Here is a 12,245-nt window from a genome sequence, read left to right on the forward strand (position 1 = left end):
TTCGAACCAGTGGACCATGTCAGATTCAGCTCTTTTAACCACTAGGCTATGGGTCTGGTCCAAAAGTGTTCTGTTTTCTTTTACTCTCAGAAATATTGGAGCTGGGAGCAAACTGTGGACTTGGGATAAAACAAAAGCGGTTACTGAAGTATCTCATGCAAACGCTTAATTCTTAAATCAAAAAGTGCTTGAGCTTGTGATGCTTGAGCACCCTATTTTCCTTTTCTGTCCTAATTGCCTTTCTTTTTCCAGATGGGTTTTCCTTCTAAAACAGACAGCCCTAGCTGTGAATATTCTCGATTTGATTTTGATAGTGATGAAGACTTCAATGCTTTTTTCAACTGTAAGTAATATTTTTTAAAGAATTATTTAATTTTTTATCACTATTATTATTAAATTTGACCAAAGGGACAGAGTGGGGAGGGGGACAAGCCTCCAGGTGTGGGACTCAAACTGCAGTCGGCCATGTAGGAGTCCAGCACCCTTAACCACTATGCCACCGGCTGGCCCCCAACTGTAAGTGATATTTACCTGGCTTCAACTGTAAGTAAAATTTTTTAAAGAATTATTTAATTTTTTATCACTATTATTATTAAATTTGACCAAAGGGACAGAGTGGGGAGGGGGACAAGCCTCCAGGTGTGGGACTCAAACTGCAGTCGGCCATGTAGGAGTCCAGCACCCTTAACCACTATGCCACCGGCTGGCCCCCAACTGTAAGTGATATTTACCTGGAATTTCTTCTAGGAGTTTCAGAATGGCACGTATATAGTGTTACATATAAATCATAGTGCTACATGGGTTCTTATTAAAAACCTCCAAAGATCCCTAAAGTCGAGACAGTAGCTTGCTTAAGCTCTCGTGTCCCGTGGTGTAGAGCGCTAGGACTGCATCCCAGGCACAGTGCTCTGTGCTCCACGTCACGCACAGCCTTTGGTCAGTGTTGTTCAGGGATAGTGTTGTACTCAGGACACTCTCGAGTAGTTTTTTAAATACTTCCGATTAAATACTATCTTTACTTGTGGTTCTTTCGAAAAATAATAGATTTATCTATCAAATTTTAATGTCCTAATTCTGTTTTGGGTTTTCTGTAACCTGATTTTCTTTTATTTATTTTTTTAAATAACAGCTTTATTGAGATAAAATATATTTACCATGCAGTTCACCCATTTAAAATATACTTTTTTTTTTAATCGTTGTTTGGAGGTTTTTGTCATAAGATGTGTGCACCCTCCAGAGAGAGACAGAGATGTGAGAGGGAAAGGGAGAAATTACCCCACTGCAGGGAAGGCTGCAGTCTCTTCTCCATTCTCCTCCTGAGATCTTGGGCATTATCACACATAGCACTCAGCGTGATTTTCAACACAGTGGGCCCAGGACTTGAACCAGACTTACAGGAGTCCAGCAATATAACCACTACACCCCCTACTGGCACAGTTTTTTGTTTTGTTTTGTTTTTTTAAACGAGAGATTTGCTATAGGGAGTGTGTGCTCACCAGAGAGAGAAAATGAGAAATCACCTTCTAGGGGGAATGGCCACACCACAACCCCTTCTCCGTTCTTCTCTCAGGAGTCTGGGCTCACACGCACTGATGCCCAGCATAACTGTCAAACCTCTGGGTCTGGGACTTAAACCGTGGTCAGCCATGTGGGAGTCCAGTGCTCAACCACTGTGCTACCTGCTGACCCCAAAATACAAGTCATTGGTTTTTAATATATTCACAGAATTGTTCAACAATCACGACTATCAATTTTAGAACATCTTCATCACCAAAAAATAAATAAACCCTGCACCCATTACCAATCATGCCTCAATCCCTGTATCTTGGAAAATTGTAAATATTCATACATTTTGTAGCATGTATTAGTATTTTATTTTTTTGTTTTTTGGAGAGATATTTGTTATAGGGCATTTGTGCTCGCCAGAGAGCTAAGAAAGCAAGAAATCACCCCCCGGGGGGATGGCCACGCCACAATCCCTTCTCCTTCCATTACCTCTCGGGATTTGGGGCACACACGCACACATGCCGGGCTTGAGTTTGAGGCCACCAGTCTAGGACTTGTACTGCATTCAGCTACGTGGGAGTCCAGCGGTGTAATCATTACGCCATCAGCTAGGCTCAGTATTTTACTTATTTTTGTTACCAATATTTTCTTATATGGCTATACTGTTTTTTTCTTAGTTTGCTATAGGGGGCATGCATTCGCTGGGGAGAGAGAAGTACAAGAGAGCAAGCACTGGGACCAGCAGTTAGCGTAATGGCTATGTCGCTGGACTCCCACGTAGTCAACCACGGTTCAAGTCCCGGACCCGGTGGCTTAAACTTCATGCCGGGTGCGTGTGTGTGCGTGCCCAAGATCCCAAGAGGAGAATGGAGGAGAAGGGATTGCGGCGTGGCCATCCCTGCTGGGGGGTGATTTCTCGCTTTCTGTCTCTCTCTGTCTTTCTGGCGAGCGCATGCGCCCTATAGCAGAACCCTCTCAAAAAAAAAAAAAAGAGAGAGGGAGCAAGCACTCACCCCTGGGGGATGCCCATGCCACAGTCCCTTCTTCATTCCCTTCTCAGGACACTGAAGAAGCACACACATGCACCCAGCATGATTTTTAAGTCACTAGGTTTAGGACTTGAACCATACATTTGGTCATGTGGGATCCAGCTGCCCTAACGTCCACTCCATCTGCTGTCCTGGACATATCATGTTTTTCAGTTAGTCATTTATTCATCAGTTGATGGATATTTGAGTTACTAGTGCTTTTTGGCTATTATGAGTAATGCTATTGTGACATTTGTGTACAAATCTTTGCGGGGTCCTGAGTATATTACTAGGAGCAGACCTGGTGAATAATATAGCATTTCTTTTTTTAAAAAAAAAGAATTATTTTACTTAACTACACACACACACACACACACACCCATATACATACATATGTGTGTATATATATATATATATATATATATAACCAGAGAGGGACAGAAGGGGGATGAGGGGTGAGGAAGCAAGCCACCAGGTCCAGGACTCGAACCACAGTCAGCCATTTGGGAGTTCACCACCCTTAACCACCAAGCCACTTGCCAGCCCCACAGTTCTATTTTTATATCTTTTTTTTTTTTCGAGAGAGGTTTTTTGCTGTAGGGTGCGTGCGCTCGCCAGACAGAGAGAGTCAGAGAGATAGAAAGCGAGAAATTGAACCATGGTTGACTACGTGGGAGTCCAGCGACATAGCAATTACGCTAATTGCTGGTCCCTCCCACAGTTCTATTTTTAATATTTTGAGAACCTGCGCTGTTTCAGTAGCAGCCATGCCATTTTACATTCCCACCAACCAGATTCCCTTTCAAGTCCGGATGTGAGGCCAGTCTGGCCGCGACATCTGTCACCCTGTTGATTGCCAGGGTTGATTCAGCTGACCTGGCTGGCTAGGCAGGTGTCCCCTTCCTTCTTCACCGCTCCATGTGCGTCCCTCCTGAAGCTGCACGCTTAGTCGAAGAGGGTGACCATCCCTGATAGAGGAGGACCGTTCTTTTTTTTTTTTTTGAGAGATTTTCACTGTAGGGTGCGTGCGCTCGCCAGACAGACAGAGAGAGACATAGAGACAGAAAGCGAGAAATCACCCCCCGGGGGGATGGTCACGCCGCAATCCCTTCTCCTCCATTCTCCTCTCGGGATCTTGGGCACGCACGCACACTCGCCCGGTGTGAGTTTTAAGCCACCGGGTCTGGGACACGAACCGCGGTCGACTACGTGGGAGTCCAGTGACATAGCCATTACGCTAACTGCTGGTTCCCAGGAGGACCGTTCTTCAGTCAGGGGTATACGAGTAGCTCTGCTCCCCTGCTAGAACCTCCAAACAAGCTCCTTTTTAAGTCCAACAGAAATGGGATACCAATTTTAATTTTCCACTTAGGGAAGCTAGTCGGTAAGACAGCTTCCAGAACTAATTTATTTTTGAAATTTTCTAGATTCATTAACTTGACCATATTTTATTGAGCAGCTGTTACATTCAAGGTACAAGTCTAGGGGCCAGCAGGTGGCATGGTGGTTACACTGCTGGACTCACATGTGGCTGATCGTGGCCATGAGTCCAGAGTCCTGAACTTGGTGGCTTGCATTTTCAAGCCCTGCCCTGTCTCTCAATCTCTCTGGTGAGCACACATGCCCTATAGCAAACTTTTAAAAAATAATATGGGCCACCAGGTGGCATGGTGGTTAAGGTGCTGGACTCTCACATGACTGACCGCAGTTCAAGTCCCAGACCTGGTAGCTAGCTTTCTCACTTTCTCTCCCTCACTGGCTTTCCCAGGTGTCACAGACAGCCTGCACCTGGGGCCCCAGGGCCTGTGCTTGTGACCGTGCTTTCCTTCCTGACCTGGGAAGCCACGTGAGGAGCCTTTGCGTGGGCCAGCTTCTTTGTCAGTTGCCCTTATCATACTCCAAAAAAATTTAAAACTACATATACACAGACACACACATACACACATTTTTTTTTTTTTTTTTGGAGAGGTTTTTGCTATAGGGCATGTACACTCACCAGGAAGACAGAGGCAGAGAGATAGAAAGCGAGAAATCACTCCCCAGGGGGATGGCCACGCCTCACTCTCTTCTCCTCCACTCTCCTCTAGGGATCTTGGGCACGCACGCACACAGGCCCCGCGTGAGTTTAAGCCACTGGGTCTGGGACTTGAACTGTGGTTGACTACATGGGAGTCCAGCAACATAGCCATTACGCCAACTGCTGATCCCCTTATATACGTATTTTTTTTTTTTAAAGAAAATAATTCTAAAGGGAAAAAAGAAATAAGAATGCGATGAGGGGGCCGGCAGGTGGTGTCGTGGTTAAGGATGCTAGACTTCCATATGGCTGACCTAGGTTCTATTCCCAGACCTGGCAGCTTGCTTTCTTACTTTCTCTCTCTCTCTCTCTCTCTCCCTTTTTCTTTCTCTCTCACTTTCTCGCTCTGTCCCTCTCTGGTCAAATTAAAATGAAGACATAAATAAAGTTAAGTAAAGTAATTCTTTAAAAAAAATACAATTAAAGGTGACTGTCAAAGTACCTGAAGGAGCTCCTTTCCATTACTTGAAAGAAAAAAAAAAGTACAAGTCTGCAAAACACTTTTATTTGAACTCATTCCTCCTAGGATGGATAAATGAATAAGCATTAAGTACGTGTTTTTTTGCTAGTTATTGATTCACATCCTTCCCTAACATCCGTATCGTGGCAGCCTCCCGGGCTCAGCAAGGAGAAGTGATGAGGTTGGCATGTCGTTTGGATCCCAAGACCAGCTTCCAGATGGCTGGGGAATGGCTCAAATATCAACTGACAACTTCTATTGATGCTGGATCCACGAACTGTAAGTTCTCCTCATTTAAATACTAGTAAAGTATCGTGTCAAGCTACATAGGAAATAAACTTGAACCATGGTCCAGGAAATTATAATAATACTGTTAAAAAAAAAACTCACTACCTAATTCCATCCTAAGAAAGAAACATTTTGGGACCAGCAGTTAGCGTAATGGCTATGTTGCTGGACTCCTACGTAGTCAACCGCGGTTCACGTCCCGGACCTGGTGGCTTAAAACCCACGCTGGGCGCGTGTGCATGCATGCCCAAGATCCCGAGAGGAGAATGGAGGAGAAGGGATTGTGGCGTGGCCATCCCCTCTAGGGGGTGATTTCTCGCTTTCTATCTCTCTGTCTCTCTGTCTGTCTGGCGAGCGCACGCGCCCTATAGTAAAAACCTCTAAAAAAAAAAAGAAAGAAACATTTTCATTTGCCAACACAGAGAAAGTTTAAATCTATTTAAACTAGGATACAGCCTTGTCCCTGCTAACTTTGCCTTCATTTTTTTTGCAAAGTGAATCTACCAATTGTTTTTTGTTGATTTTGTTGCTTCACTTCAGTCACTGTCTTAACAAATTGCCTCTTCAGACCTAACTCGGAAAAACTTTACAAGTGCCAACATAATGTAATATTCAGTGTTGAAGAAGGTGATTATGTCCATATCCTTAATATGATTATACGCTGTACACATGCTTTGAAAAACCATACTGTATCCCACAGAGATGTTCAGTGGTTATGTACAAATCAGAAATCACAATCGAGATATAAATTACTTAAAAATAAAATTGGACCAGCAGGTTTTGGTACAGCACTGTGCCTAGATTCAGAGTCCTTTGGTAGACTGAACGGCAGTATGCAGTGACTTCCCATAGTATGCAGTGACTTCCCATATCTTTCAGCCTCCTCGGAGCCTTTAGGAATCCCACTTCTATAAACCAAAAAGACTCCCTTTCTACTCAAGCGCATAGCCAGTTAGCATTTCTGTATTTCATATCTGTCAGCAGTCTTGTTGAAGCAGGCTGCGTGAGACAGGGTTACTAATGCAGAGAAGGGTGACGAAACTAGTGCAAGTTCCTGCTGTAGAAAAGCTTTGTACTGGCAGCTGCTGTGATGTAGCAGAAACTGCAAGTGCCCTGCATGGCCAGAATCCATTGACCAGACACAGGTTAGGATCCCTAGGTTGACCTGAAAGCACACTGGGTGTGCACACAGGAGCTAGAGGGTGGGAAAGGAGATCACGCCCCGACAAGACCCTGTGGAGAGTGCTTCTATCATTAAAAAAAAAAAGAAGTGAAAAACCTCCACACTAATGGTATTGATAGATTTCCAACTATACCGGTTACTTGACATTCATGAGATTTACCATTCAGTTACGGGTATTTATAATCAGCTCTGAAGGTCTCTGACATCTCGTAACTTAAAAACTCGAGGCAGCCCAGATATGCGTCCCCCAGATGAAGCTAGTGAATGGGAGCACTGTCTGGAAGCAGAAGCAGTTCATCCGTCGTTTTGTCCGTGCCTCGCTGCTTGCTCTGTGCATTGGTGACACTTGTGAACCAAGGGAGGACAGCACAGTGCTCTAGACATGGCCCTTCAGTTCTCGTGAGGGCGTTCAGTATGAAGCAGTGCTTTGTGTCCTGTATCATTTCCTTGTTGGAAGAATTCTTTCTTGTCTCAGATATCTAAATTATTTAGACTGTTATGGTCAGACTGAAGGGAGAGAAGAGGAGATGTTAGTATTTATCAGCTATCTCTAGTGCATTTTCGCTTACATTCATAAGAATGATTTCATAGACAAGGTTCATGGAGGCGCATTCAGACAGCTGGCTGTCAGAGTTGGAGGGGTAGAAGCCCCTCCACCTTCATCATATATGCTCTTTTTCCTTACCCAGACCGAGAGGGGATGGAGTACCTTGTTTTTTTTGTTTTTTTTTTGGAGAGGTTTTCGCTGTAGGGCACTTGTGCTCGCCAGAAAGACAGAGAGACAGAAAGCGAGAAATCACCCCCCACGCCGCAATCCCTTCTCCTCTGTTCTCCTCTTGGGATCTTGGGCATGCACTTGTACATGCCCGGTGTGAGTTTAAGCCACCGGGTCCAGGACTCGATCCACAGTCGAACACCTGAGAGTCCAGCGACATAGCCATTACACCAACTGGTAGTCCCAGATACCTTGTTCTCCAGCCCTGAAATTACCACATAGTCTCATGGCTTTGTTTTCTCTCTGTCTACTGTATCCGTATGGTGCTGATAAGTTTTATGTGTGTTTTAAAGCCTGTCCTACCACAGCTGGAACTGGAGAAGGAGGCCTCTGCTCCATATTCTCACCTTCATTCGTGCAGTGGGAAGCCATGACGTTTTTTTTGGAAAGTGTGGTCACCCAGATGTTTCGGACACTAGATAAAGAAGTAAGTAACCATTCGACGTAGTGACTACATAATGATTTTGAACTTTTCACATGGTAGAGGGATAGGAAAATCTATGGGATGTGTATTTTATGGAAGAAGAAACTGAGGTTTAGAAGGTTAAATAGTATACTCAAATTCAGATAGCTAGTAAATGGCAGAATTCAGGTCACTCTGGCTCTAAGCTCTACAGGATTCAGTACCCACTTTAAGGTGACCGTGAGATGAGTATGCGAGCGTGGAGGAGCACAGTGATGGCTAGAGAGCACTGAACTGGGTAGCTGTAAGAGAAACCCGCTGAAAAGCAGACTTTAGAGTTCATGGTAGATGGACGAGAATGTTCACACTGGCGGAGCATTGTCACTTTCCCAGATAAATAGGTCTTGTTTTTCTATGCTAATTGCCACATATTACCCATTTTTTTAATGTTACTTCAGATGTAGCCATAGCCATAGTTAATTGGATTACAAGACATGCTGTATTGACTGTGTTACTTAGATTAAAATAATCAGATCACGAGTGATTTGGTGGTAATTGCATCTTGATATATTCTAGGTTAGCAAAGAAAAGAATCTCTAAGTGCCTTGAAAAGATAACTGAAATGTGATTTTTCTCCTAAGCAGCATATTAACAATGTAGATCTTAGGGTCATAACTTAACCTGCTTTTATATCGACTCACTTAAATTGGGAATGATGGCGTTCTGAGTTTGTGTCTGCATGTCCTGCTAAGTTAGCCCTTTAACAGTTTGGATGGTACTTACCTAATAGAGAAAGGGTGACAGATTAAGAAAGGCCCTGTCAATTAGTGGAAATGGCATTGCTCTTTCCTTTTCTGGCTTTGGGCTAGGCACCTTGAGTGGGCCCAAACTTGTGGAAGTGTTAGGGTTTGTCGGGCGTTTATATATACAAGACTGGCAGCGTTTGGGAGAGGAAGATATTTATTTGCTTATAGGCTAGACTTGACAGTCCTTGAATATGAATGGTATTGGACCAAAATATCAAATAGTAGCTGGTCAAAAAGTACCCCCAAAAAATGTTTGGACTGTATATAGGAGACATATAGGCTGGGGATGACGCATAAGATGAAATGATTTTAGAAATCTGGTAGGAGGCAGAACCAGTTGTAGAGAAAAGAACAAAAAGAAATTCTGTTTTCCTCAGGAGAATTCTGAGTGATAGATTCAGCCTTGTTCGTGATTGAAGTAAGTCTCTTGACTATAAAACATTTTTTTCTTCACTGAAACGGGTCCAAATGAAGCATTTCTTTCTAAATTTCTTTATTTCTTCCTCGAGCAAAAGAGACAAGTGGGCATTATGAGGGACAGAGGGTCAGCACCGCTGGCAGGGGTCACAAAGCCATAGTCCACCCCAGCCTCAGCCAGCCTCAGCTCAGGGACAGGCGCTGTCATGCTCACACCCAGGCGTACTCGGGAAGGCCTCCGAGCTGAAATCCAGGACCTTGCTCATGTGGGCCGACCTCACGCAGTGTTGCGTTTTTCTGCTCTGCCACCATCCAGTGCCGCAGAATAAACCATTTGTAATCAAGAGAAGAGTGCTTGGTGAAAAAATATCCAAAAAGATGAAATTACCTAATTATTTGTAAGTGAGAGGACCCTCAGGAAGTTCATGGGCAATATGTATTAGAAGAAAACTGTGTGGATTTTACTTTTTTTCTGTACCAAGACTTAATTTCATTTTTCCATGAACTTTTTGATGTCCCTGCATATATTCTTTGTTGTTTCTAGGTTATTTTGTCTCAACCGTTTGTGCCTAATGCCAGCACCATGGTGCTTTAAAGTACTCTAAGCCAGGCCAACAGATAGCAGCATAGTGGTTAGGTCGCTGGACTCCCACATGGCCAACTGTGGTTCAAGTACCAGACCCAGTGGCTTAAACTTCACGCTGGGTGCATACGCATGCATACTCAAGATGCTGGTCGGAGAACAGAGAAGGGATTATAGTGTGGCCATCCCCCTTGGGTGATTTCTCACTGTTTCTGTCTCTCTGGCAAGCACATACACCCTAAGGCAAAAACTTCTATTAAAAAAAAGTACTCTATGCCTTTATATATCACTGTCTTAAGAAGGCAAACTGATCATCTTCTAAAATGTTTTTTTTTCCTTCGGAGTTATTCCCTACATTAATCCATGATAAAGCTGCTAAAGCTGGGAAGTAGAATTAAAAGTACAAGTGTATTGTGCAGAAATTTTGAAATCCGTGCATAGTTTTTTCATAATGCTCATCTTGAACATTTTACTCTTTGAACAATGTGTAATGATTAAATGATAATATCTCAGTCATCTCAATAATTCGTCACTTGGGTTCGGATCATTCAAACTCCTCTTTTTAGGGGAAATATACAGTACATTGTTAACTGTAGTTACCCTATCATACTTCGTAACATACTTGCTAACACTAGAACTTGTTACTCTTAGCTGTCTGCTTTTGTTCCCATTAACCACCATGTGTCTGTTCCCTTCCCCAACACTTCTCAGCCTCTAGTAGTTACTCACCTTTCTGCTTCTGTGAGGTGATCCTTTTTTAGTTTTCATATATGAGTTGATTAACACCTCAAAATCAGAGCCACCAGGTGGCAGAGTAGTTGAGGCACTGGACTCCTATGTGGTCAACCATGGTTCGGGTCTCAGACTCAGTGACTTGAAACTCATGACAGGCGCTTGTGCGTGTGTGCCAGAAACCCTGAGAGGAGAATGGAGAAGGAATTGCTGCGTGGCCGTCCCCCCAGGGGGTGATTTCTCACTTTGCCTCTTACTCTCTCTGGCTCTCCAGTAAATGCACACTCCTTAAGGCAAAAACCTCTTAAAAAAAAAAATTTAAGGGACCAGCAGTTGGCATAATGGCTATGTCACTGGACTCCCATGTAGTCAACCACAGTTCAAGTCCCAGACTTGGTGGCGCGTGTATGTGTGTACCCAAGATCCCAAGAGGAGAATGGAGGGCATGGTGGCGCCCGCCCTATGCCAAGAGGAGAATGGAGGAAAAGGGATTGTGGCGTGGCCATTCCCCCGGGGGGCTTTCTGTCTCTCTGGCAAGTGCACGCACCCTATAGCAAAAAAACTCTTAAAAAAAAATTATAAGATTGACAAATGACCTGAATAAATCGTTCTCAAAATAAGACATATTGGACCAGCTCATGGCCCAGTGGTTAAGAAATCTAGATTCTACACAGCTGACTACACAGTTTGAGTCCTAGACCTGACAGCTTGAAAACTACTCCAGGCACGTGTGTGTGCGTGCCCCGGATCCTGAAAGGAGAGAGAAATCATGACTGTAGCCTGGCCACTCCCTGTGGGGAATTCTTTCTCCCTCTTCCTCTCCTTCTCTGTGGCACACTCAAGTGCTCTCTGGCAAATTTTTAAGTGAAGACATACAAATGGCCAGCAAGCTTATGAAAAAGTGCTTGATATTACTAATTATCAGCAAAGTTTAAATCCAAACCATAGTAAGGGACCAGCAGATGGAGTAATGGACATTGCTGGACTCCCATATGACTGACCGAGGTTGGAGTCATGACTTTCCTGACAACCTTGTATATAAACAAAAATGTGGGCAAAAGATTTTTTTGCAGCGATACATACTAACATTATTTACAATAATAGAGAACTGGGAACATTCTCAATTTCTACTAGTAGCAAGTACTACATCCCCAGGGTGGCACATGGTAGCATCGTTTTTTGTTTTTTTTTTTTTTTTTTTGGAGAGATTTTCACTGTAGGGCGCGTGCGCTCGCCAGACAGACAGAGAGAGACATAGAGACAGAAAGCGAGAAATCACCCCCCAGGGGGGATGGTCACGCCGCAATCCCTTCTCCTCCATTCTCCTCTCGGGATCTTGGGCACGCACGCACACGCGCCCGGCGTGAGTTTTAAGCCACCGGGTCCGGGACAGGAACCGCGGTCGACTACGTGGGAGTCCAGCGACATAGCCATTACGCTAACTGCTGGTTCCCTGCATCGTTTTTGAAAAACATATTTTAATAACACGCGTATGCACAACCGAGTGAGACAACACCCTGGGCAGGGCCTCATCGTGCTGCAGTCCCGTCTCCCGAGCCCTCGGCTCCTCAGGATCCTGGGCACCTGTATGCACCCAGCACGTTTGCAGGCTACTGGGGCATCCCTGTGTGCGGTTAGCCGTGTGGTGGCCAGCCTCGCAGGCACTGTGTTACTACCGTGCTACCGCAGCCGGGTTCGCCTGTGAAAGCCGGGATGATGCTTAGACATGGTTAATGCTTTAAATTTTAAGGATTATAGGCAGCATACTAAAATCATTCATGGCATCCATACTATGTTTTTATAATCTAGAGGGAGCTTACCAAGAGTGATTTTCTCTGCATGGTGGCAGCCATATCAACCTTTTCCCGTCTGTATTACAGGAAATCCCCGTCAGTGATGGGATGGAGCTGTTGCAGATGGTCTTGAACTTTGACAGCAAGGACCCCCTCATCCTCTCCTGTGTCCTCACTAACGTCTCGGCACTCTT

General features: G+C 44.4%; 1 protein-coding gene across 1 annotated transcript in view; it reads left to right on the forward strand.

Moving 5' to 3' along the window:
* The window catches only part of XPO5 (exportin 5), a 65,971-nt gene that overhangs the window by 21,204 nt on the left and 32,522 nt on the right, over positions 1-12,245 (forward strand). Inside the window, exons 12-15 of the mRNA XM_006148525.2 lie at positions 253-343; positions 5,222-5,350; positions 7,611-7,744; positions 12,139-12,245. The exon at positions 12,139-12,245 is cut by the window's right edge and continues 76 nt beyond it. Coding sequence (XP_006148587.1) covers positions 253-343; positions 5,222-5,350; positions 7,611-7,744; positions 12,139-12,245 — 461 coding nt within the window. The remainder of the gene's footprint in view (positions 1-252; positions 344-5,221; positions 5,351-7,610; positions 7,745-12,138) is intronic.

Source organism: Tupaia chinensis, unplaced genomic scaffold (assembly GCF_000334495.1).
Source record: "Tupaia chinensis unplaced genomic scaffold, TupChi_1.0 Scaffold000238_1, whole genome shotgun sequence".
In the NCBI taxonomy this organism is placed as follows: domain Eukaryota; kingdom Metazoa; phylum Chordata; class Mammalia; order Scandentia; family Tupaiidae; genus Tupaia; species Tupaia belangeri.